Below are 25,417 nucleotides of genomic sequence, written 5' to 3' on the forward strand. Positions count from 1 at the left end.
GAACTAAACGAGGAGAGAACACCTGGCCTTGCAGCAACGTGAGGCTAAGTAAGGTAAAGGGTGGCGCAGGTTTTCTAGGGAACGCCTCCCTTCCAGCGAGGTTCGGGAGGCGGCGCCCGCTCCTTGGGTGGCAGTGAGAAACTGGGGTAATTAAACCGAGTCGAGAGCAGGCTCGCACTCAGGGGGCTGCCGCCGCCTCCAATGGCGCGCAGTCCAAGCGCCTCCTTCCTCTCATGCCCGGCGTCTGGCTGGAGCTTTGCCCCCTTACGGACTCTTCTAGTCCCGGCGTCCCCCGCCAGTTAGGACCTGCAGCCCGAGACCGTTCCCTTCTCCTGGGATTCTGCTGATCCCAGGAAACTCCCTGGACCGAGAACTGCTTCCTCAAGGCTGTTTTAAATAAAGTTTTCGCCATAAAAAAAAAAAAAGGTGAGGGGGCGGGGAAGAGGAGGGCTATTTAGTCGTCCAAAGTTTGGCCAATGAGTGAAGGTGCTAAAGCAGGAAGCCGGCGGGGCCTTCGTAGGTGATTGGTTAGACTAGAAGCCTGTCTGGACTGTACCAACGTACGTGGGGGGCAGGGGGGAGGTTGGCAAACTCCCGAAGGTAGCTGCTTGCTTTTGAGTTCTTCCAGTACATACGTGTAACTACTTTTACTTCCGAAGATTCTTTCTTGGATACAGCAGGAAGGGAAGGGAGGACACAGGAAAAAGGGAACACTCGCCCGGCCACTTCCTCACTTCCGACTCCTGCGCAGTACGCCAGCCCCCTTTTCCCAGGCGTCCGCGGGACCCGGCGGCCTTGCGCGCGCGTCCTCGTGGCCGTGCGTGCGTAAGGCGCTGTGCTCCTGCAGCCAATCAGACCGCGAGGTCGCTGCGGTCGCCGCGGGTCGCGTGCACGGCCTAGAGAGGAGCGGGGGCGGGGCCTTGGGTGAATGGGAGAGTGAGCTGGGGGGCGGGCGCGGCGGCTAGAGCCGCATGAATGAGAGAAACGTGCCCGGCTCGAGACGTCGCGCGCGCCCGGGACAGGGAGCCAATGGGAGCGCTGGGAGGGCTCGAGATCCGGCACTGAGGGCAGCGGCCGCGCGCCGGCGCGGAGACGAGCGTCACCGAGCGGGAGCGCGCGCAGCAGGGCGGGCGTGGAGCGTGCGGGGGCCGCGCGCTGCCTCCCAGAGGCCGGACGGCGCAGCCGAGAGGCGGCCGCGATAACGACGGCAGCGGTGACGGGAACCGTGCCGGGGGGTGAGTACCAGGGACACCGGCCCCTGCGGAACCGGAAGTGCGGGCCAGTGAGGTGGGAGGGGAGAGTGACCTCTAGGGAAGGGGGAACCTGGAAGGGGGAGGTGGTTGGAGGCCCCACTGCTCCTCCGGGCCGGGTCATCCAACTGCGGCGGGACCCATGGGCCCCGGAAACGGACGACGAGCAGAGGCCGGGGATCCACGGCCTCTCGGGCTCAGAACGGGTTAGTGCCGGGCCGCTCGGTTCTACCTCGGGACCCCGGTCCCCCTTGGCGCCGGGTGCCCAGCCGCCGCCCCTTCCGCCCCCGGCCCTGCGCTGCCGGGCTCTGCAGTCTCCCGCAGCCCCAGTGGGCCCTGCCCAGTGAATTCTGTCTTCTCCGTCTCAGTCAGCTCTGCCCCATACAGTGACTCTCTCCCAGCTCCCCTTCTGAGTGGGGACCGGGTGCTGTTCCCCTTTTGCCTCCCTCCGTTTCAGGTCCCTCGCTCCACTCTGCTGATACTTATTTTGGCTCAAGCCTCACCCAGTTACCTGTTCTCTCCCGTCTGTGCGCTTCCTCACTCCCACCAGCCGGTGCTTCATGCTTTTAGCACTTTGTACTTAATACAAGCGGGGCTCGGGTGTATTTGCTAATATTTTACCAATAGGAATCTATCTCTTTGTGGGACAGGAAGCGGAAGATGTTTTATTGGCTGAATGAAAACACTTAAATGGGAAGTAAGAAAGTGACCTAAAGTTATGGAAGGCATAAGATCAGATATGTGTTACATTGTAGTGCAGACCCTTTTTCTGTCTTGGATTTTTTACTTCCTGATTAATGTTTTCTTGTCTAGGCTGATCTTCTATCCGAATTTCTGCCCTTTTATCCCAGTATCCCTCTGTACTGTTTCAAATCTCTTCAGAATGCTCACTATCACCCATTCTTCAAAATCCACCTAATGCTTACAAGAATTATATATATACCCGTGTACCTTGCTGCCTTGGTATATAACGATAACACCCATGTTAAACTTCTGTTTGACTCTTCAGCTCTCTTGCCATGTGGATTATTCCATGAGACCTTGAGTACTTTGTATTCAGATTTACTAGGTTGTACTGTTTGTTTCATCTCTTTGTTTCAACAAACAATACTTGTGTTTTACTGGTACTGTTCATATCCATTCACCCTTTAAGGAGGTCCTTTTATGAAACCTTTATTAGAGCCTTCAAGCACATATTCTCTAGTTTATTTCATATATACATATTCCATTCCATAAATTACTCTGCCTGTGTCATACACATGCTTGTACATCTCATACTAGTATGGATCCAGACTACTGGCACTGATGAAACACACTCATCTTATCCTCACTACCCACGTCCTTCTGCTAAGACTTGGTATGTCTTTATTATACCCAATAAATTCTTAGGTTATGTCTTGTCCATTGTAATGTGTATCCCCCAATCATCTTAGTTGTTTCTCAGTATAATACTCCCAAACTTGCATGGCCTTTTATGATCCTGTATTATAGTGGCAGTATTAACCCAAGTTACTTTTTTTCCTGTTAGAAAATATAATCTGGAATACTAATGCTGTCTAAATTATAGCCTGCTCAAAATAAAATATAAGCAGTACAATTTTCTATTTTTCTCCAATCTTCAGGGTTTTGAGGGGGAAAGCTTAATAGTATTGCCTGCAAGTCAAGAATTTGCTTTTCATTGTTAACAAAGTTTTAGGCCTATATTCAGAAGGTTGGGATTTGATTGTTTTAGGAAACTGAGAATTAAATAGTCATAAAATTAGGAGCTAGCGAGGATTTAAATTTTTTAGGATGTTAACAGTTTTTTGTACTATCTGGGTGTTCACTTCTAATATTGCTGTTTGGCCATCTAAAACACTGTTTTTTTTAAAGAGAGAGACAATGCATATTTTTTGAAAAAGGACTCCTTTGCCTTCCATGCCACAGGTAAGAGAGGAAGTGATAAATTCCAGGGCACATTTGTATTTCATTTGAATCTTCTGATACTTTGATCTCTGCCTTGGTATTAAGGGAAATCCTTTATCTCACTTGGGTGTGATAAAACTTTTATTTTTAAATTCCAACAAGTAAAATGTTTGGTTTGCAGATTTCAGTTGTGATCACTGCGCAGGTAGTATAGAGGATGAGAAAGAGATAGAAAGAGTTTGGGTTGGCAAAGGGGCATGTGAACTCTCGGGGCTCTGGACTTGACTGCTCAAGTGATTCAGTGGAATAGCCTCAGGCATTCTCTAGCCTTCAATTTTACAGGGTGGAATAGGGACTCTATCACTGATAATGTGAGTTAAGTGCTTTGAGATCACTAGATGAAAAGCACCCTATAAAATCCAAAATGCTAGTGTTAATTTTGCTACTGCCATCAACAGAATTAATTGTTACTTTAATCATATTGAGGAAGGTGGGGCTCAGTTGACTTCCTAATAGGCCAATGTAGGAATAAAAAAAACTATTAAATTGGGAAAAAAGGACCAGCCCCTAGGGTTGACTCAGTTTCCTAAAGAGGGCATCTCACCTTTCAGTGCAAGCACATTTCTCATTCAGGTCCTTTCATGTGTTACTCTAGAAGACCAAATATTCAGCTTCTACCTTTTCAGGGTTATAACTAAAAAAGCATACAGAGAGACAGAAAGGAAATGAGACTTACTGCCCTAGTTTTGAGGTTATTTTTTTTTCTCTTTTTCATCGTAGCAAGAAATATTCCTTGTCCAAGGAGAAATCTCTTGTCTAGGACTGCCTGTCACTGCTGACCTTTTGTTTGTCTTTAGATTTTGATATTTGTTACTCTTTGTGTCAGGTCCAATGGCCCCCGTACAAGAACTAGTTCTTTCATCACCTTAGGCCAGGTAACGCCATGTTCTTCTCTTTCTAATATGAACAGCATTTAGAAGAGTGAAGAATTTACTGTGCCAAATGTAAGAGCCCATCATACACATAGTGAAGTGGAAAATCTTTCTTCCAAAAGGCACTTTTAAACAGAGCTTTATGGGGTTTGAGCCTTGATGATCTTAAGAAATGCTCTGAAAGAATTTCTTTGATAAAGATATTTGTGTGTTTTTTTTTTTTCAGGTGAGGCACTGTAACCCAGTTGAACTCTGCATTCAGACAGCCCAAGATTGAAGACAAAAGAGCAGACACACTAACCTGGAAACAGGGACCTCTTTGGAACTTTGCTTTCATTCACAGTAATCTTTAAAAAGTATCCAGGGGAATTTTTTTTTTTTTTTCCATCTTAATTTTGCTTATTGAGAAGAACATGGCCTCAGGGATTTTATGTTTCCCTTTAGTTTTGCATGAACTCTCTAGGAAACGGAACCCTAAAAGGGCTTGAGAATAACAAGAGATTGAAGACAGACAAGCTTGCTCTTTCTCTGTTTTCTGTTCCCCTTCAAAGAAAAGGATTTACAACTCAATCTTGTACCAGCTGCCGCCAAGCTTTAGCCATCAAGAGAAAAGAAATAAAATTAAACCTCCATTGCCATACTACAAGCCCTGAAGTCAAGGTGTGGGAGTGGTGACATTGAGAAAACTGCCTAAAAGAGACAAGGACTACAGTAAAAACAGTTTCTCTTTAAAGCTGAAAATCCCAGTTTCCTTCTTGGATTAAAATAGAAGCACAGCGCACGCCTCTGGGTGAAGCTCACATTTTGTGGAAGTGTGGTAGTCGTGGAGGTACTACAGTATCTCTTCCGAAGAATTTTTCCTTGTCCGAAGTGTTCTGCCCTACCCTGATTCTCTCCCCTTCTTTCCTTTTGAAGACTTATCTCCATCCATGAGCTATTCCTTGATCTGCCTGACTGTCTGTGTTCTCTACCTGCAACCATTTGCATGTGTACAGCCTCTTGTTTGTCTCCAGTTTTTAAATTGTACAAGTTGTGTTTCTTAGTCCCCTTCTGCCTCGTGCTGGGGAGGTGGCTATTCATTATTTGGAATCACCTTTCCCCCTCCCATATACTCTCCTTCATTTAAGATCTTTTGACCTTTGGTTTTATTTGGGAGGGGGAAGGGTGATAATTTAAAATTTTTTCTTTCCCTGGTGTCCTGTGCTCTTATCTTCGGTGTTGCCCTCATCCCATTTTCTTGTCTGTTCTGCCGTTGTGTGGGCCTGGGCTATGCGGCAGGGCAGATCTCCCATCAGACCTCCAACATGCCCGCAGAGTCTGGAAAGAGATTCAAACCCAGCAAGTATGTTCCGGTCTCAGCAGCCGCCATCTTCTTAGTGGGAGCTACGACCCTCTTCTTTGCCTTTACGTGAGTTTTCTCCCAGCAGTGGTATTTGGGGGGCACTCCATGGGAGGTGATGGGCTAGTTTTTCTCTTTGAGTTTTGCTTTCAAAGCCAAGTGACTGGGTGTTGGATGTCTGATAGAGGTAAATCTGAATCTCAGAAACACGGTATATGTTTTACTCCATTGAATCCTCTACCTTCCCCTGCCTCCCTTCCTCTGGAATCAGAGATGCTCATATTTTCCTACCCAGCTCCATCATTAGATGATCCTGAGCTAGGAAGGAAGTGGGAGGAAACCACCAGAGAGGTTTGAAGCAGCTTAAGCAATCAGCCACTGGCAGTGGCTTTTCCCCTGGTTATTTGAAGCTTAAATTTAAGATTATGGGAACAGAGTACAGGAGAATTTCAGAATTGATTTAGAAGATATACCATTGAGAGTTTTAGCTTTTAGTGTTACTTAAGGAGTGAAGGCCAATGGGAAGTGAACACAAATTTTATTTAGGAGGGGAGTCCTAGAAGACTTCTATTAGTTCCTGCTGAAGGGAATGGCAGCAATTCTTCCATTCCCTTGTTGTGTTAGGAAATGCAGTTGGTATTAAAAGATTTTCCACTTAGGATATTCAGACTTTGTTCGTTGGCTTGTTATTGGAGGAGACTGATTGATTTTTCCCCTTTCCCCCCGTATTTTAACTGTCAACCACATGAGAAACACCTTTGCTGTTACCTGTTTATAATTAAGATGGACCAGTCTTCTGAGCCTTAAACTGTTGAGACATTGGTGTTTTAGTTGTAGCTCTTGGAACAATCTGAGCATGTGGATATTTCTGGGGAGTTCACTTTGCTGTAGTTCAGGCTTAAACCTAATTGTGAGGTGCTTTTTTAGAGCAATGGGAGGTTGCTGGGAAGAGGAAAATGAAGTGGTGAGGTATAAAGCAGTTTGGATTTATTGAAGGATGAAGGAAGCAGGAATTGTTGGCAATTACTATTATGGGAAGAAGTAGTGAATAGGAATTAAATCTGAGAAAGGAGGGAGGGAAACCTCCCAAATTGCCAGAAGGAATTTTTAAAAATATGGGCCAGCAAAATAATAGTGGTTTTTTTTCTATTTAGTTGTCTTTTTGATAATCCTCATCTGAGGATATCTTTCTGTTGATTTTTAGAGAGAGTAGAAGGGCGGGGGAGACACAGAGGGAGAGAAACATCTATTGATTGCCTCCTGCATGTGCCCTGACTTGGCCAGGAATAGAGCCAGCAACCTAGGTACATGCCCTTGACTGGAATCGAACCCGGGACTCTTCAGTCCACAGGCCAATACTCTGTCCACTGAGCCAAACTGGCTAGGGCTCTTAGTTTTTTGATAAGGGAAAGCTCTATTGCCTAAGGTACAAGCACCATCCTATTTCTCACCTCTTTCTCTGATGAGTAGAAGTCATAGTTTCCTTGCCCCTAGCTCTCCAACCTGAACTTACCTGTGAAATCCTTTAGAGATCTAGAGCAGCCCCGCTCTTCTCTGTTCTTTATAATCTTTGTCTCAACATGTTCAGTGTTCTGCTTTTCTTCATGCGTTGACTGCCAAAAAGGAGCAGGGAATTTTAGTGTCATCCTTATTGTGGTTTCTGCTCTTATGGGTAGATAGAATCAACATTTTAACCATGGGACAATTATATGGGATCTTAGCCTTTGTGGCGCTGTGTCAGGAGGGATATATACAAGACCACTTTGACACCCTCAGACCTGCTTAATTGGGGAGGTTCTATCTTCCTTGAAGGGGCAAAGCTTTGGGGGAAGTTGGAAATTAAGGGGACTAAGTGTTTTCTCTCTTTCAACCCATTTGTTCTTGAGCAGAATCCTTGCTCTTAATTTGCTAATCTGGAAACATTGAAGTGCTTGGCTGGTTATACCAGTTTTGCCACAAATTGTTGTCCTGACATAGACATTTTCTCAACTGATAGTTGAAGCTATTTAACCTACTTTTCCATTCCCTGGTGCCAGAAAAGTAGGGGCCCTCCTTATTCTATGGTCTCCTAGCCTGAAGAAAAAGAATTTTGGAGGACAGTATTGACTTTGGAATTGCCTTAAGTCCTAGTGAGAGTCCCCTTCCCCCGGAACTTTCCTCAGGACCAACTTCTGGGCTCTCTTTTCCTCCCTAGAGTCTCCTCACCCATCTGTGGAGACAAAAACACCCTGGACCTCTGAAAATCTCATCTCTTCCTCTCCATCTAACCATAGCAGTTCCTCTATAAGCTACATCTGGAATAAGGTGCCATTGATCTCAAAATCTGTTCTCCCACATATCCAATCCCTTTAGAGGTTCAAATCCTTGGAGAACCCTCTGTTTAAAACTGTATACAACCTAAAAAATAATTTATGGTTTCAAGTAGAGAGACAAGAGGAAGGCTCTCTTTGAACCTGCTCCTATTTGGGCTCTAAGTCTGTAACTACTCTGTCATCCTCCTATTCTCTTCCTTCTGCTACCACTATCTTTCCAACCATTTGTACAAGCCCCAGGTGAGAATTACTTTGGGACCTAGAAGACTGGGTGTAGGAGAAAAAGGCCCTTTCAGCTGACAGACATAATTAGTGGAAGCGTATAAACTTCAACCAATTAGATGTAATATACCCGCCAAGTAGGGAAAGCTATGAGCAGAAATTATCAGTTGGGCTTGATCATCAAAAAATGATCTTTCAAAAAAAAAAAAAAAAACTTTCCCAGAGAAGCTTGAATAGAAGAGTTCAGGTCTTCTTCCTAGAAGCCCAATCTCCCTCATTCACTGAATATTTTCATTACTAAAACTAAGCAGGTGAGTTATTGGGGATCATGTCAAAAATCTTTCCTGTTTTTTTTTTACTGCTTGGGAAGGAGAGTGTCTGCTAAAGTAACCCTTCCCCTTCTAATTAGGTATTAGACTCTGCATTTAAGATAATGTGCCTGTATTCTCATCTGTCTTTGCTAAGCCTCCTTTTGTGATTAGCAAGGAGGCAGTGCTAAATAAAAGGAATCACACTTTTGGGGAGCCAGGAGACAGATTTTGGTAAAGTCTGTTAAACTTTGTGGACCTGCTTCTTCCTCTGTATAATGAGGAAGTTGACCTAGAGCAGCTATTTATAAACACCATGACCTTTTTTAAATGAGATCTTATTTGGAACCCCCAGTACATAAAACATAAGGGTAGAGCTTTCTGGTTCAGCTAAGGCTGATGCATAGCTACTTGTTGCATACTCTTTGTCTTCCTGAGGAGCCTTGAGACCTTTTTAGGGCTCCTAGCAGTGGTCTTTGAAATAAATCACGGAATTGTATCCTCTAAAGTAGGGGTGTCGAACTCAATCAGAGAAGGGGCCAAAATCTAAAATCCAGCCTAAATCGCGGGCCAAATGGTTTACTGAACAGTCATAAACTGTCATTGTGATGGAAACGCAGCGGAGTGCAGTGATGACAGCGCGGTGCGGGCCACATTGCAAGGCCTGGCGGGACGGATTTGGCCCGCGGGCCTTGTGTTTGACACATGTGCTCTAAAGCCTCCTTGAACTGTGAGCAAAGGCAACCAGTGTCTCATTTTGTTTACTTTTAAGGTCCGTAGGGTGGGCATGGGGCACATCTCTGCTGCAGATGGTGCTCTTCAGGAAGATAAAGTCTGGATTGTGCAGAAATCTGTGGTCTTTCCAGTGTCCCATCCATAGAGAGCTTTCTTCCTTTCAGTTTCTACCTCTGGCCCCTCCCAACCCTTTTACCCCAGAGAGTTGGGCAACTGGAGTGACTCTCTCTCTGGCTTTTCCCCCCCCCGATGGTGGAGGTGTTAGCACCTGATTTGAGTGGGAGCAGTCTCGTGATTTAGGGCATTAATTGAGCAGTGGTTGTTCCTTCTCCTTCCCACGTTCTTTTCCTCATCCAGGAGTAAGTGTCCCGGTCCTATGTCTTGCACTAAGCTGCTTGAAAGTCTGAGTAACAAACACACCATAAATGAAGTATTTATAAGAGAAGAAATTGTTTTCCTGTGGAATCTTGATTCCCAAGGGCAGGAAGTGGGGTATTCATTTCAACCTTTCCTTATTAACAAGAAACACTACTCATATATTCAAACTATGTGCTAGGCATGGATGGAATGCATAGACCTGTTCTTTAGGAGGGCAGTGCTTATGTTTCAAGTGTTCTTGAATGTCCAGTACCTCAGAATGGGGAAGTGGAATGAAGGATGAAGGTGGAGCTGGAATGATAATTGATGGTGGTTGTAATAGTAATGGGTGTGTGTGGTGTGTGTGTATGTGTGTATGTATAGCTTTTAGCCAGTGAATGCCCAGTATTAAGCCATCTGGTTTAAAAAGAATTCTTTCAAACTTTCTCATTCTCATATTTGTATTATGTAGTTGAAGTAATTAACTTGGAGAGTTTTCTGTGGATTACCTTAGGTTACCTAGCAAAATATTGATTGAGAGAGAATTAAGATTAAAGCTTCTTGACTCCTACTTTTTTTTTTTTTGTACTAGGAATTGAACCATTTATAGTAGGAAGTGTGAGAGATGGCTACGCAACAGATTTTTCAAGAGTGTAGGTATTGAAACCTACTCTCCTCATTTTATTTGGCTCGAAAACTGGAGGGCTGAATGGGTAGGCAGAAGAACCTGTTCTTTCTGGGTTGGTAAAGGACTGGGAGTTTCATCAGTGAGTCAGTCAGCCAGCCAGCCTTCTGGGCTGCGGCCACTCCCTGTGCTTTGGAGCACTATGATTATTGCTATAGGCTGAGAACAAGCCCCAACAACTCTTCTCAGCTCAGCCCTCATCTCCTTCCATCAAAGGCAACAGCTTCAGACAGACTCCTTGGAGTGGTCACGTAGGATCTGACAGAATACTATAGCAACAGGCCTCTCCCTTAGCTAAACAGAATGGCATATGACAGGACCAGGCACTGCTCACACATGCCTCTCCTTGGCAGGGTGCTCTCTGGGCTAGAGTGTTTAGGTTAGAAGCAGTAGGTCCCTGATTTGCATCTAGGAGCAAATACTGCCTATGCGCTTATTTGTATCATTTCTAGAAACTGCCAGCTCTGGGGCAGGCTTTATTTTGGCAACAGATCCTAGAACTTGATTCTAGGTTTTCACACTTGGGGATAGGTTGATATCAGGAAGGTTGTAGGGGTAAAGTTTATTATCCCAGAGTTTGACCAGATACAGAAGAAATTGTGTGATTTTCTTTGTTGAGAAATGCAGAAACTGAAGAAAGAATGGGTTCAGAAAGGCTGACATTTGGGCCTGTGAAGTAGCTGCTGTCTCATTGTCATTTACCTTGGTTTCCCTCAAGAACAGTAATACCCTAATTTTTTTTTTTCCAGAAGCTCAACAGGCCGCCACAGTAGCCATAATGGCCAATTCTAGGAATGAGACTTAAATCATGGTACCTCAGTGTTCTAAGGATTTAATTTCTTTTTCCCTTCTAATTATCTTCCCAGGCTGTAGGAGTCAAATGAGTCACCCTTTCTCCTCTTCCCCAGGCGGAAATTAAAGTGACAGCTAAGTACTAGGGAGGGGCTCAGACCTGGATGACTGGTTTTCAGTTTCTCTCCCTCCCTTCCTAGGAGCTAGGAACTCAGGCTATAGGTGGGGCTGTGTAAGGACTCTTCCTTCTTGCTTATAGTTCACCCCAAAACCTGCCAAAGTAGGGAGATATCTTTTCTGAACCAAAGAAACCCCAGAGGAAGACGCTTTTATAGGAGACAGATAATAAACCCAGAACTGTGATGGGAGATGTTTTTTCCTTGAAATCAGTGCCTTTATTCTAACTTCATTATCTTCCAGTTTTGATCCATCAGAAGCTAAGAGTTAATTGATATTTACTACCTAAAAAATTTTGTACATAATATTTACTTAAAAATTTTTAATGGAATTTGAATAAATAGTTGGTGGTGGTCAAGACTTTTAGATGCTTTGTGACAATCACCTTTGTCTCTTATCATTAGTTTATTTATATCTCATTATGGAGTTCGGTTCCTATGAATCACTGCTCAGGGCCCTGCTTTTTGTTTTGGTAGAGACACATCACAACAGAATCCAGGACTGCTGTGGATGAATTCTCCAGACTCATGCTGTCATGTTCTCTTGGCCCTTGCTTCCTTCAATGAGCTCTTCTTTTCCTTCTGAGTGGTCTAGATAAAGGGGACAAAGACAGTGCTGTCCTAATTCTGGAGATTAAGTTCTCAGCCACAAAGCAGATTAGGGTATTTAGCCACTGTCTTGTAATGGGAAGTGTTTCCTGAGCTGAGACAGGAGCGAGGGTCTTTGATATTACTAACAGAGCAAGCAGCACATCTGTATTCTGAAACTTCCAGTTCCCAGATTATCATCAGAGAAAGGAAGAGCACCTGCAGCATTCCTACTATACTCACATCCCAACAGAAACTGAGTGTAAACGCTTTTTTGTTTTTGTTTTTTGTAATCCAAGAAAAGTTATCAGGCATATTTCTTGATTTGGACCCTGTGAAATACTGGATATATTTAACCAGCTTCTTTTACCTACAGGATTTAGGGTGGCTTGGTCTGGTATCTTCTCTTTTATTTTTTTTTAAAGCGTTATTGATTTTAGAGGGAGAGAAAGCAGGAGAGGGAGAAACATCCTTTGGTTGCCTTTTGTACACACCTTGACCGGGGATTGAACTCAAAACCTAGGTATGTGCCCTGTCCTAGAATCGAACCCATAACCTTTCGGTGCATGGGACAACGCTCCAGCTAAGCTACTCAGCCAGGCCTGGAATCTTTTCTTTGTTCCCCACTCTTCTGCTTCATTTATAGACCTCAAGAAGTCTAGTTTTGTGCCATTCATATCTGGGTATTATTATTTTTTCCCTTTTTTCACCTTGAGAACTAGTTTCTAGTTGAATAAAACTCTCAGCAATATCTGACACAGTGAAGAAATGTCAGACAGTTGAGAGCGGTACAAAGCCAGAGGGAGTGGAAGCCAGAGAGGCAGGTGGTATCTCATGCTTTGGGCCGATGTACAGGTCACTGGGGCATGGCTGGGATTCAGAAGCCTCAAGGCTGCTACAGAGAAGGAAGTGTAGTTGGTATCAGTGTAGTTGGTACAATATCAGTCCCTAACTCTTGTGCCCTTTTAAAAAGGAGATAAGAGCAAATTCTAAAACCTTTTAAAGATCCACCAGGGAAGAAAGAATCTAAGGAACACAGACCTTTAGTGCAAGGGGTTATGGTAGGAAAGAGTGTCTTTTTATTTTTAAATTTTTTTATTTTCTTTATTGATTTCAGAGAGGAAGGGAGAGGGAGAGAGAGATAGAAACATCAATCATGAGAATCATTGAGTGGCTGCCTCCTGCACGCCCCCTACCGGGGATCGAGCCCACAACCTGGGCATGTGCCTTTGGCCTGAATTGAACCCAGAACCCTTCAGTCTGCAGGCCAATGTTCTATCTACTGAGCCAAACTGGCTAGGGCATGGAAGGAAAGAGTGTCTTGTACATTGATCTAAAACGAGCATTTCTTTGGGAAACTGGAAGAATACAATAATTTGAGACAGCAAAGGTGAACTACACAAGATGTAAATATAAGTATGGGGGCTGAATCTTTATATGGTTGGTGTCCAAAGTGTTAGAAGCAGCCCCTCATTTTCTTTCTGCTGTCCAGGACTAAGCCTCTATGTGTCACCTGCAGTGCCCAACTACAATGCGATTGTTTTTCTCTTCGTGCAGCTGTCCAGGACTAAGCCTCTATGTGTCACCTGCAGTGCCCATCTACAATGCGATTGTTTTTCTCTTCGTGCTGGCTAACTTCAGCATGGCCACCTTCATGGACCCAGGGATTTTCCCTCGAGGTAAGAGGAAGCTCCTTATTACCTTTAAAAAATACCGTATTTTTCGGACCATAAGACGCTCCGGACCATAAGACGCACCAGTTTTTAGAGAAGGGAAATGAAGAAAAAAAGATTCTGAAACAAATAGTGTCCTAAAATATTTTATGTGCATTAAAACCCAACATCACAGTCATAAACACATGTAATCAACCCTGTAAACTAGTAAACAGCAGCATTTAGAACCATTTTAGAGCCGGGCAAGCACACAGAGACCACACAGAGCCGGGCAAGTAAAAAAACTTTTTTTAAAAAGTATATGTGTAGGCTATATTTGGACCATAAGACGCAGGGACTTTTTCCCCCCCACTTCTAGGGGGGGAAAAAGTGCGTCTTATGGTCCGAAAAATACGGTAATGATTTTTGGACATGAGTGATAAGGTTTTGGGATACTTTTATAGTCTAACAATGAAAAGCAGGTCAGGGCCTTTAGTACTACTATATGTCATAACTTCTAGCCATGTGATTCACTTTGAATCAGCTCTTTGTTTTTCAGTTATCTGTTTAGCAGAAATATATGTGAACATACCGGTTGGGCGGTATTGCTAGGCACAGTACTATCCAAGATGAATTAGGCAGTTATAACAGAGTGATGCCAACTGTAATGGAGGTCTCAAGATTCTGTGAGACCATAGAAAAAGTGTGCACTAATATGTGCCCAGATAAACTGGGAAATGCTGCCAATGATAGGTAGGAAAGACTTTACCATGTAGATGGAAAGGAAGGACCTTCTAGGCAGAAACTTGTTGCCATGAAATGCTGAACTCAGTGGGGTGGAAGGTAGAGCATGGTATGGCCAGAAAGGGCAAAAGAGAGACCCAGAACCAAATAGTGGTAGACTTTATATGTTATATTAAATAGATTTTCTTCCTTTAATTGGAAGAAGCACAGGACCAGATTTCATTTTACAAATATAATTTTTGTAAGAACGTACAGATACCATTTGGGAGGCTATTGGGATAATGCAAACCAGATGAAAAACCTGTTTTGCATTATCCCAATAGCCTGGATAGGGATTTACAGATTTTTTAGAAGAAGACTCCACAGAACTTCTCAAAACCAGTGGCTTACTGGGGAAAAGTGAGAGGGTAAAGGAATTGTTCCTAGGTACCTAACTTGGGAGATAAGTTTGATGCTAATTTTTGTAAACCAAGATGCTATAGGAATGTTGAACAAGTTTGGAGGGAAGATAGCATCTCAGAATGTTGAATTGGAGATATTTATGAGTCATTTAAGTAGCTTTACCCTGTGCACAGTTGAGTAGTCAGACTCTCTCAAGTCTTTAGAATGTGGTATTTGAAGCAATAGGAGTAAGATTGTCTAGAGAAATAGAATGGGATTAGAAAAAAACTAAGATCATACCTAACCAGCACTGACATTTTAATGAGGAGTAGACCAGAAGGAAGAGTAATTGAAGAGGGATTGAGCAAGAAAAGTTAGTGCCCTGGCCAGTTTGGCTCAGTGGATAGAGCATCGGCCTGCAGACTGAAAGGTCCCAGGTTCGATTCCGGTCAAGGGCATGTACCTTGGTTGCGGGCACATCCCCAGTAGGGGGTGTGCAAGATGCAGCTAATCGATGTTTCTCATCGATATTTCTAACTCTATCCCTCTCTCTTCCTCTCTGTAAAAAATCAATAAAATATATTAAAGAAAAACAAAAACCAAAAACTGTCATTGGTAGAATAAGAAGAAAGACAGACACTGATGAAGACACTTTTTCTCTCAAATGTAAAGTTATCTTGTAAGAGTGAGACAATTGGGATTGGTATAGCAACTTTGGTGAGGTGAAGTTTTTCTGAAATTCATTGTGTTCAAAAAAGCTGTGTTACTGTGCTTCATTTGTAACTTCTGTTTCAAATATCAGATGAATGAAAGGAACTTTAAGTTCCTAAAAACAAGTGGGGCTATTTTAATAAGCTTTTAGTGTTCTTTTGTCAAGTATTTATCTATTTCATTGATTTCACTGAAACCAGTTTGTCTCAGTGGTAGAGCATCAGTCTGTGGACTGAAAGGTCCCAGGTTCGATTCCGGTCAAGGGCATGCACATTGGTGGAGGCCCATCCCTGGTAGGGGGTGTGCAAGAGGCAGCTGGTCGATGTTTCTCTCTCATTGATGTTTCTAGCTCTCTATCTCTCTCCCTTCTTCTCTGTAAAAAATCAATAAAATATATATTTAAATTTTTTTAAATATATTCCAGTGATTTCCAACCAGTGTGCTGCAAGAATTTTTAAAACATGACTATTTAGTTGGGCACTTACTTCTTTTCTAGATTGTCAAATGAAAAAACTGACAACCAACACAACAGTAGCCTTCTGGTGTGAATAAATCAAATGTATACCTTTTATTTTGTCATATCAGCAAAAAGTATATTTTTTGGTGTACCAAAGAATTTTAAGTAATTAGTTTATATGTGCCATGAGATAAAAAAGGTTAAAAGTTGCTGATCTATATGGAAGACATGATCATTAGGGGTGATTTTTTTTTTTTTAAGGTCCTTGCTTTAAAATAGAAGGGAAGATAGGAAAGATATTTGTATGAATAGGTACCCTGCATATACTATATAATGAAAGCCTAATATACTAAGTGTCTGTCTAGTCGTCCAGTTGTCTGTTCAACCAATCAAAACGTAATATGCTAATGGATGCTAAGGCTGCTCAACTGCTCTCTATGACGTGTACTGACCACCAGGGGACAGACGCTCCAACCAATAGGTTAGCTTGCTAGGGTCCGGCCAATTGGGAATGAACAAGATGAGTCAGACAGGCCCTGGAGCCCTCCCTCGGTTCCTTTCGGGCTGGCCAACCTCCTGCCCTGGCCCCGATCATGCACCAGTGGGGTCCCTTGGCCTGACCTGCACCCTCTTGCAATCCAGGCTAAGAGACCCCCTTCCCCAAATATAGGAGTTTTGTGCACCGGCCTCTAGTTAAGTTATAAGAGTAATCAAATAATTATATAGTACTTTAAAAAAATAAAGAACTCACTTCTGATAGATGATGCTATGGAAGGATCAGAGATTTCAAAGTAGCATTAAAATTTTAAAATATGAACTTTTTTTTAAAATTTTTAAAAAAAATGTATTTTATTGATTTTGTACAGAGAGGAAGGGAGATAAAGAGCTAGAAACATCGATGAGAGAGCGTCATTGATCAGCTACCTCTTGCACACCCCCTACTGGGGATATGCCCGCAACCAAGGATATGCCCTTGACCGGAATTGAACCCGGGTCCCTTCAGTCCCCAAGCCGTCGCTCTATCCATTGAGCCAAACCTGTTTTGGCTAAAATAAGAACATTTTAATAGTGTATGTTCATTATATAGAAAGTATAAACAAGATAAGTATCACGTATAATTTCAAAGCTCAGAGATAACTAGTTTATATGTTATTTGTAGTATGTAAATTGGGAATATCAATGTACCCATATCATAGCCACCTGAGTCATATTCTTTTTTCTCTTGCTTTAAAAAAATAAAATAAAATACACACACACACACACACACACACACACACATTATCGATTTCAGAGAGAAAGGGAGAGGGAGAGATAGAAACATCCATGATGAGAGAGAATCATTGATTGGCTGCCTTTGGCACACCCCACACTGAGGAATGAGCCCCAAACCTGGGCATGTGCCCTGACCTGTAATTGAACCACGACCTTCTGGTTCTGAGCCATGCCAGCCGGGTGAGTCATATTCTCTTGAACCTCATTTCCCAGTGCAGAAAAAATTGCTTCTTCAACTGTGTTCCAATAATGTTGTATTAGTCTCACAGTATTAGTTCCTAGTTCCTAGTCTCTCCCCCATTAGTCTTAATTCCTTGAAGGCAGAGGCCATATTTTAAATATCACTGCATCCCTAGTGCTTGGTACAGTTCTGACACAGTTGTTTTTTCATTGACTTTCCTCTCTGCAGCTGAGGAGGATGAAGACAAGGAAGATGACTTCCGAGCTCCCCTTTATAAAACAGTGGAAATCAAGGGCATCCAAGTGCGCATGAAATGGTGTGCCACCTGCCGATTCTACCGTCCTCCTCGATGTTCCCACTGCAGTGTCTGTGACAATTGTGTGGAGGTGAGAACCCTGAGTGGGGTATCACTTGATGCTTAACCCAAGTGGTCTTCTTCTGACTCAGAGTAAGGATCGAATCCTGTGCATGAAATATAGTCCTGGCTAACTATGTGGGCAGTGTGTACATGAGAGGTAGAGTGCAAATATTCTGTTACAGGAGGGATCCCAAGTGCCATAGGCTTTCCCAGCACCAGGATTCATGGCTCTAGCCTTCCTTCCCTTGGCTCATCTTTCTGGTTACCTGTCCTGACTTTGTGTTATCTCTTGCATCTACAACAGCATACTGTTGCATTCATTTTAAAAAATATATATATATTTTATTGATTTTTTTTTTACAGAGAGGGAGAGGGACAGAGTTAGAAACATCGATGAGAGAGAATCATCGACCAGCTGCCTCTTGCACACCCGCTACTGGGGATGTGCCCACAACCAAGGTACATGCCCTTGACCGGAATCGAACCCAGGACCTTTCAGTCCGCAGGCTGACACTCTATCCACTGAGCCAAACCGGTTTTGGCTAGTTATATTTTTCTTAAGGTTTTGTGTTTTGTGGGGGTTTGGAGAGAGGAAAGGAGAGGGAGAGACAGAATCATCCATGTGAGAGTGGAACACAGGTCAGCTGCCTCCTGCATGCCCCTTCCCAGGGATGGAGCCCACAACCTGGGCATGTGCCCTGACTGGGAATTGAACTGGCAACCTTTGCATGCCCAGGATTGTACACTACCAACTGAGTCACACTGGCCAGGGCTCTTTTGACTCCCCCTCCCCCCGCAAATCAGTTTTTACTTAGCTGTAAGCATTTGCCTGTCATATTTTCCTTCCAAGCCTCTTAAGAATCCTGATGTTTTTGCAAAGCCTCTGACATTCTTCCATTTCAGAGTTCCTTGGTCACATAGGATAAACTTTTGAGAGGCAACTTTGGTCTTTGATCATCAATTTTTGGAAAGCCTTCCTTAGAGACTGGTAGAGCAAGATAAACTGCTCAATCCTGTTTCCTGTTTTAATTGTGCAACGAAATAATTAACATGATTATAGATAAAACAACAGTTAAGCTCTGCCATTTGTCTGTCTTCTTGACTGAAAAGTGATCTAGTGCTGTGGTCCAAGGATGCCTCTCATTCTCTCTTTTTGCCCCTAGGAATTCGATCATCACTGCCCCTGGGTGAACAACTGTATTGGTCGCCGGAACTACCGTTATTTCTTCCTCTTCCTCCTTTCCCTGACAGTGCACATTATGGGTGTGTTTGGCTTTGGCCTCCTTTATGTTCTCTACCACGTGGAGGAACTCTCAGGGGTCCACACAGCTGTCACGTATCCTTCAAGGCTTGGCTTGTGGGAAGGGAGGGGGGAAGAGTGAGGAATGTTAAATCCTGTGGTAGTGAGGCTCAAGGGAAGATGGCTACAGTATGGGTCAGAGAAGACGAGATCATGTTGTTCTGCTCTCCTTGACTGTTTGGCTTCAGGATGGCAGTGATGTGTGTGGCTGGCTTATTCTTCATCCCTGTAGCTGGCCTCACAGGATTTCATGTGGTGCTGGTGGCTAGGGGACGCACAACCAATGAACAGGTACAGGAAGAAGTGATGGGATACCTCTACAGAGTAGGGCTTGTCTTTTAGTCCTGAGATTAGTGTTTAGCCTGTGCTTCCACACATGGATACCTAAATATATTTTTTTCTCCGCAACCTAAATATGTTTATGAGGCAGTGTCCATTTTCCTCATGCAAGCATGAGCATAGAAGCCATCTCTAGTTAACATTTTCAGAATGCCCACTTCTATTAGACAATTTGGGCTCTAAGTTTAGAGAAGCTTAATAAAAGACCTGCACCAGCCCTCAAGAAGCTTATAGTGCTGCTTAAAGCCAGTTATTTTTGTGCATTGCTGTTTTGTATATTATTGTAGTTTTCAATATTCAGAGAGGTATTTATCCCCATTTTACATGAGGAAACTGGTGTTGAGGGTGAGATAGCTATGGTGAGGAAGACCTAGGATTTGAACTGAGGACACTGACTCTAGAGTTGCCATTCTTAGCTATCACAGGTAGAAGTTGGTTGATGGCAGGATTGTGTTTTACTCATTTCCTTTTTTTTTTTTGTATCTCCCAGATAGTGGATATACCATAATTTGTCATTGGTTTGTGTTTTGGTCTTGGGAAGTCAGGGATCCATTGTCTGACTGCTCTGGCCCTTTTTCCCTCCCTCCAGGTAACAGGTAAATTCCGGGGAGGTGTGAACCCCTTCACCAATGGCTGCTGTAACAATGTCAGCCGTGTACTCTGCAGTTCCCCAGCACCCAGGTACATCTCTTATCTATCCCTTTGGTTTGCTGTTCACCCTTCATGATAACTTTTGTCTCCTTTGGGCTGCTTCTGGTGCCAGGTCTGCTGAGAGACTGCCATTAGGAAGAGTTCCCTTAGAATGGGAAGTAACTGCATGGGAAAGACATGCCATCCTTTAGTGGACACTATGAGTTCAGTTGATACTCGCCAGGTATCAGGTTACTTTCCTCTGAGAGTTGAGATTTACTCCAGAGTGTCCTGAGCTAGCTATCTGCTCAAAGGCCTAGTCTTATTGCAGTTGTGGAATCAAAGAAATCTGTTCAATGCTGATCTTTTCACTGGCCTGGTTGGACTGTTTATTATGTATAAATGCTTTACACAAGGTAGGCAATCAGTAGATACATTTAAATGAATGAATGATTGAAAGCCTTTTTACTCTTAACACTCAGGTATTTGGGGAGACCAAAGAAAGAGAAGACCATTGTAATCAGACCTCCCTTCCTTCGACCAGAAGTGTCAGATGGGCAGATAACTGTGAAGATTATGGACAATGGCATCCAGGGAGAACTGAGGAGAACTAAGGTGAGGAATTTCGGGGAGCAAAACTAGGTACTTGGAAGCTCTCACTCTGGAAAAGAAATGGAAACATACTTATAGTTTACATCTCTCATGGTATTTATCACTTTCTGTCTTGAGTTAAAATTACTTAAAATAAAATACGTATCTTTTCTCTTTTAGATTGTGATTTACTGACATAAATTGAGTCCATTCATTTCTATGTCTTCATAGGACTTAACATAGCAGCTTGCAGGTGGTTGGAACTCAAGTAATAGTTATGATTAAAATGAGCAAAGCCCTGGCCAGTGAGCTCAGAGTGCCAGCCTGCGCTCAAATGGTCATGAGTTCAATGCCTGGTCAAGGTCATACCTGTGGGTTGCAGGTTCGATCCCACATGGGAGAGGCAACCGATTGATGTATCTTGCTCACAGTGATGTTTCTCTCTCTAGCCCTTCTACTCTCTTTAACAATCAATGGAAAAATAACATCAAATGAGGATTAACAAAAAAACAAAAACCAACCCACAAATAAATGGCAGGATGAAACCCTTGCTGAAAACTTTTTTTAACCCAGTACCATTCTCAAACTGACTCTTGTCCCTTGTCTTCCAGTCCAGAAATATATAATTGACTCTCCAACAACTCTTGTGTTACCAGTTTAATATTTTTGAGTTGCCTAATGCCCAGTTCTCCAAATCTGATTTTCCCTTCTTTATCCAGTCTAAAGGAAGCTTGGAGATTACAGAGAGCCAGTCCGCTGATGCTGAACCTCCACCTCCTCCTAAACCAGACCTGAGCCGTTATACAGGGCTACGAACACACCTCAACCTGGCTGCTAATGAGGGTAAGGGCAGCAGTAGGAGAGAGAAGGTGACTGAATTGTAGAGCACATACAGGCAAGGACTAGGAGATAATGCTTTTCTTGTAGCTGAGAACACCTAATAGTTGGCACTTGAGCCACTACTTTGAACAACTGGGAGAAAGGGGGTACCACTTAGCTAATGGCAGTGAATTAGAAATTAGATGTTTGTGGGGGAACTGTCAGCTTTAGACAGAGAGCATCCTAGTCCTGTTTGGTATATTCACTCTGAGATCTGGGTTAATAGGAGTCTTTAGTCTTGATTTCAACAAAATTGTGTTCCCTTGGCTGAGTAAATATTAAACTATTCCTACCTTATTCTCTCCTGTATCTTAATGAACTCTAGCCAGGTTTAGAGAATAGGTTGTAAAGTGCTTCTCCTGGGCCTTTTCCCCCTACAGACAGCAGCCTGTTGAGCAAGGACAGCCCTCCCACACCTACCATGTACAAGTATCGGCCAGGCTACAGTAGCAGCAGCACATCAGCCGCCATGCCTCACTCTTCCAGCGCCAAGGTACTGGGTTCTCCCTAAGCAGTAGGGTTGTAAATATGCCACTTGTTCTAGGAAAAAGATTGGGTGAAGGGAAAGGAGAGGCAGAGGGAAGAAAAGAAAATCAAAGGCGTTTTACTAATTGTTGGTGTTAGGGGGATTGAATCTCCTTTATTTTACTTCATTAAAGGGGGGCAAGGAAGTAAAATAGATAAAAATACTGATTGTCATACCTAAATTCAAAACCCATCATGAGCAAGTTACTTAACCTAAGTTTCACTTTTTGCATCTTAAAATGTGGTGGTATTTGTACTAACTCATAAATTTGCTTTAGGGATTAAACAAGATAATGCATACAAATGTTCTAAACATTGCTGGCAAGTAACAGGCCATTTTTGAGGGACATCTTGGGCTTTGGGACCTGGCATCTGTCACATGAGGAGCTGCACTAAGAGCCTGCTTTATTTTCTCCCCCAGTTAAGTCGTGGTGACAGCTTGAAGGAGCCAACCTCAATTGCAGAGAGCAGCCGCCATCCCAGCTACCGGTCAGAACCCAGCCTGGAGCCAGAGAGCTTCCGCTCTCCCACTTTTGGCAAAAGCTTTCACTTCGATCCATTGTCCAGTGGTTCACGCTCCTCCAGCCTCAAGTCAGCCCAGGGCACAGGCTTTGAGCTGGGCCAGTTGCAATCCATCCGTTCAGAAGGCACAACCTCCACCTCCTATAAGAGCCTGGTCAACCAGACACGCAATGGAAGCTTATCTTATGACAGCCTGCTCACTCCTTCCGACAGCCCTGATTTCGAGTCAGTGCAGGCAGGGCCGGAGCCAGACACACCGTTAGGCTACACCTCTCCCTTCCTGTCAGCCCGACTGGCTCAGCAGCGGGAAGCTGAGAGGCACCCACATTTGGTGCCAACTGGCCCAGCACACCGAGAGCCCTCACCAGTCCGGTACGACAATCTGTCGCGCCATATTGTGGCCTCCCTCCAGGAACGAGAGAAGCTGCTACGCCAGTCACCCCCACTCCCAGGTCGAGAGGAAGAACCAGGCTTGGGGGACTCAGGCATTCAGTCGACACCAGGCTCAGGCCATGCCCCTCGTACTAGTTCCTCCTCAGATGATTCGAAGAGGTCACCCTTGGGCAAGACTCCATTGGGACGCCCAGCTGTGCCCCGATTTGGCAAGCCAGATGGACTAAGGGGCCGGGGACTAGGGTCCCCTGAATCAGGCCCAACTGCTCCATACCTGGGCCGATCCATGTCGTATAGCAGCCAAAAAGCTCCACCTGGTGTCTCTGAGACTGAAGAAGTGGCCTTGCAGCCGTTACTGACACCCAAGTAAGTATTAGTTCATCCTGGCCTTCAGCGCACTTATAATTAGCATCCTGCCCTGCAGAAGGTATCAGGACTGCCCTTGTATGTTCTAGTGCAAATGGACCCAGGGTTGTCCTGCTTGTGGATAGCTCTTCATTTTCATTCTCACTCCAGCTGCCTTCATGGGCCATTCCTGTCAAGAGACTGAAGTTTAATACTTTTTCTTAATCCTGTCCTAAAAATTTATTTGAGTGTAAATATACAAGATAGGTGCTATTGGAGAGAATAAATAGGAGATAGGGAGTCAGGCTTGTTTCAAGCGATGCAATAAAACAAAAGGGAATGTTTAGGTGTAAAGTATATATTTCCTAAGTACAAATCATTTAATTAAAAGTTATTCATCATACTAAAAAAAATATGTATAGAGAAAAGTACATCATTTTTTTTTTCCTCCTGAACTTTTAAAACTGTCTCCCTTTTCTGTGTTTTGTGTCCCAGTTCCTGATACCTCTCTTCTTTTCTTCCCAGAGATGAAGTACAGCTCAAGACCGCCTACAGCAAGTCCAATGGGCAGCCCAAGAGTATAGGCTCAGCTTCCCCTGGCCCAGGCCAGCCACCTCTCAGTAGCCCCACAAGGGGAGGAGTCAAGAAGGTGTCAGGAGTAGGTGGTACCACCTACGAGATTTCGGTGTGAGCCTTCGGCACCTCCCCTCCCCCACACCTCTGCGCCTGCACCAAAGGGCCCCCAGGTGGCCACCTTCCTTTCCTCAAGGGGCTCTCCCCTGCATGGACATTTTTTTAAATCACCGATTCCAAGAGGATGAGGAGCGTTTTATAAAATGCAATGGGGTTGGGGAGTCGGAGAGTTGGGGCCCTGAGACTGGGGTAGCAACCCCCTTTACCTATTAAGACCTTCCCTACCTTAGCCCCTGGACCAGACTCAGTGGACATTTGTGCAATTGCTCGCCCTGGAGAGAACCAGATCATTTTTAAACCAGAAATAATTTTTTTTATTATTGTTACGGATTCTATTTTTTTCCTCTTCTGCGTTACCAGGTGTGTGTGTGTACATATATATATTATACATATATATATTATAAATATCAAAGAAATTATATATCTATCCTGGGATGGGAAAATGAGGGAGGGATATGTTTAAGGAGGGGGATCTTACTCTTCCCATTCCTGGGACCAGCAGGACACGAGAAGGTGTGGATAGAAGTCTTCCTTTGCCCCAGGGTTCTCTCTTTTGTCCATCACCAATTAAGAAAATAGCACCCCCTGTTGGTGCTTAGTGATCAGGAAAGGAACTGGAGAGAGGCGAGTCTGAAGTCTTGGTCAGAGGAGAGAGTGAAGATTTTAGGGCTCATTGGCACTTAGTTTCCCCAGGAAAGGGGTTGTAGCCCCGTGATTTTCTTTGGTGGAGGGGAGATCAGGAAAAGAACTTGGCCAAACTCCAGAAACAACTGGATAATCCCCTTTTTGGGATGGAAGGATTAGGGTGGGCTTTTTCAACTAGCCCCTCAAAACCTTCCCTCATTTCACACAGTTAACATTTTTATATCCAAGGCCAGGAGAGAAGAATCTAAAAAGCAATATTTTTCATCACATGCCAAAAACTGGGGATAGAGAGGAGCCTCGGCCCCTCCGATTATCCCTCGAGAGGTACCCCTCAGCCCACCTCAGTATGGTGCTGGGTAAAGGAGATACCTGGGTTCTAACCTCTAAACAGGGAGACCCCAGCCTCTAGATAGAGGCCCTTTTATTTTTTATTCTGATTAGCCATTTTAAAACCAAGGAATAAAAAGAAATCCTGATCTAACCAGCTCCCCCCTGACTTGTGTTATTTTGTCTGGTTAAGGCAGGGTGAATGATCTCTGGTGGGGAGTCATAAAGCCTCATAAGTTTCTCTGGTCCTGGCCCTTCTTTAGACAGGACTATAGTGAAAATAATACTTAAGACAACAGGTCCTGATATTTTTTCCTCCCCAGTGATTTAACCCAAAAAATTCCTGGGGGGAAAAATCATTTGCAACTACTAAAGTCTGTTATTTTGAAATTTGGAGAACTCTTGACTTGTGCCACACTTGTTCCTCAATATAGAATTTGTCTCTCTGAAAAGTAAAGTTCATTTTGGATGTAGCCAATGGGAAGACTGAATGATCAAAGTATGAAAGCTCTCTTAATAGCCAATTGTACAGATGGGTGGCAGTTCAATTTGATACCTCCTATTTTTGTCTCTTATTTGCAAAAGCAAAAGGCCCTAATTTTAATAGGCACCCTTGGACACTTAATCTCAGAAAACTGGCTAGAACCCTTTATTTTCACTGCTGATAAGTATATGAACTCTTCCTTTGAAATCCTACTTTAAAACTGGAGATAAATGAGTGAGAGGTTTTTCCTTTATGATCTTGGGACAGCCTTGGCTCATAGCAACAGATTTTAACTGTTCTGCCAATTTAACTTCAAGTCTGATTACATTAAGCTGGGTTTTCTCAGATTTATTTTAGTTATTTGGCCTACAAAGACCAAAGGGATTT

General features: G+C 43.8%; 1 protein-coding gene across 8 annotated transcripts; it reads left to right on the forward strand.

Moving 5' to 3' along the window:
- The first annotated feature begins 949 nt into the window (after nt 1-949).
- On the forward strand, nt 950-24,706 carry ZDHHC5 (zinc finger DHHC-type palmitoyltransferase 5). Of its 8 annotated transcripts, none has more exons than XM_045577577.1 (14): nt 1,095-1,235; nt 4,314-5,495; nt 7,700-7,730; nt 10,912-10,925; nt 13,159-13,280; nt 17,228-17,385; nt 18,521-18,693; nt 18,846-18,948; nt 19,586-19,677; nt 20,109-20,241; nt 20,937-21,060; nt 21,477-21,589; nt 22,043-22,902; nt 23,407-24,706. In XM_045577577.1, exons 2-14 carry the CDS (start codon nt 5,392-5,394, stop codon nt 23,570-23,572), a joined length of 2,193 nt encoding a protein of 730 aa, XP_045433533.1. In that variant the 5' UTR covers nt 1,095-1,235; nt 4,314-5,391; the 3' UTR covers nt 23,573-24,706. The 8 variants fall into 8 exon arrangements, with proteins under 8 accessions (XP_045433535.1, XP_045433533.1, XP_036282515.1 ...); XM_036426622.2 differs by lacking the exon at nt 1,095-1,235 and adding an exon at nt 1,308-1,456; XM_036426623.2 differs by lacking the exon at nt 1,095-1,235 and adding an exon at nt 1,308-1,456 and having other exon boundaries at nt 7,703-7,730.
- Nucleotides 24,707-25,417: the final 711 nt, after the last annotated feature.

This window comes from Pipistrellus kuhlii, unplaced genomic scaffold (genome assembly GCF_014108245.1).
Source record: "Pipistrellus kuhlii isolate mPipKuh1 unplaced genomic scaffold, mPipKuh1.p scaffold_m20_p_9, whole genome shotgun sequence".
Lineage (NCBI taxonomy): Eukaryota > Metazoa > Chordata > Mammalia > Chiroptera > Vespertilionidae > Pipistrellus > Pipistrellus kuhlii.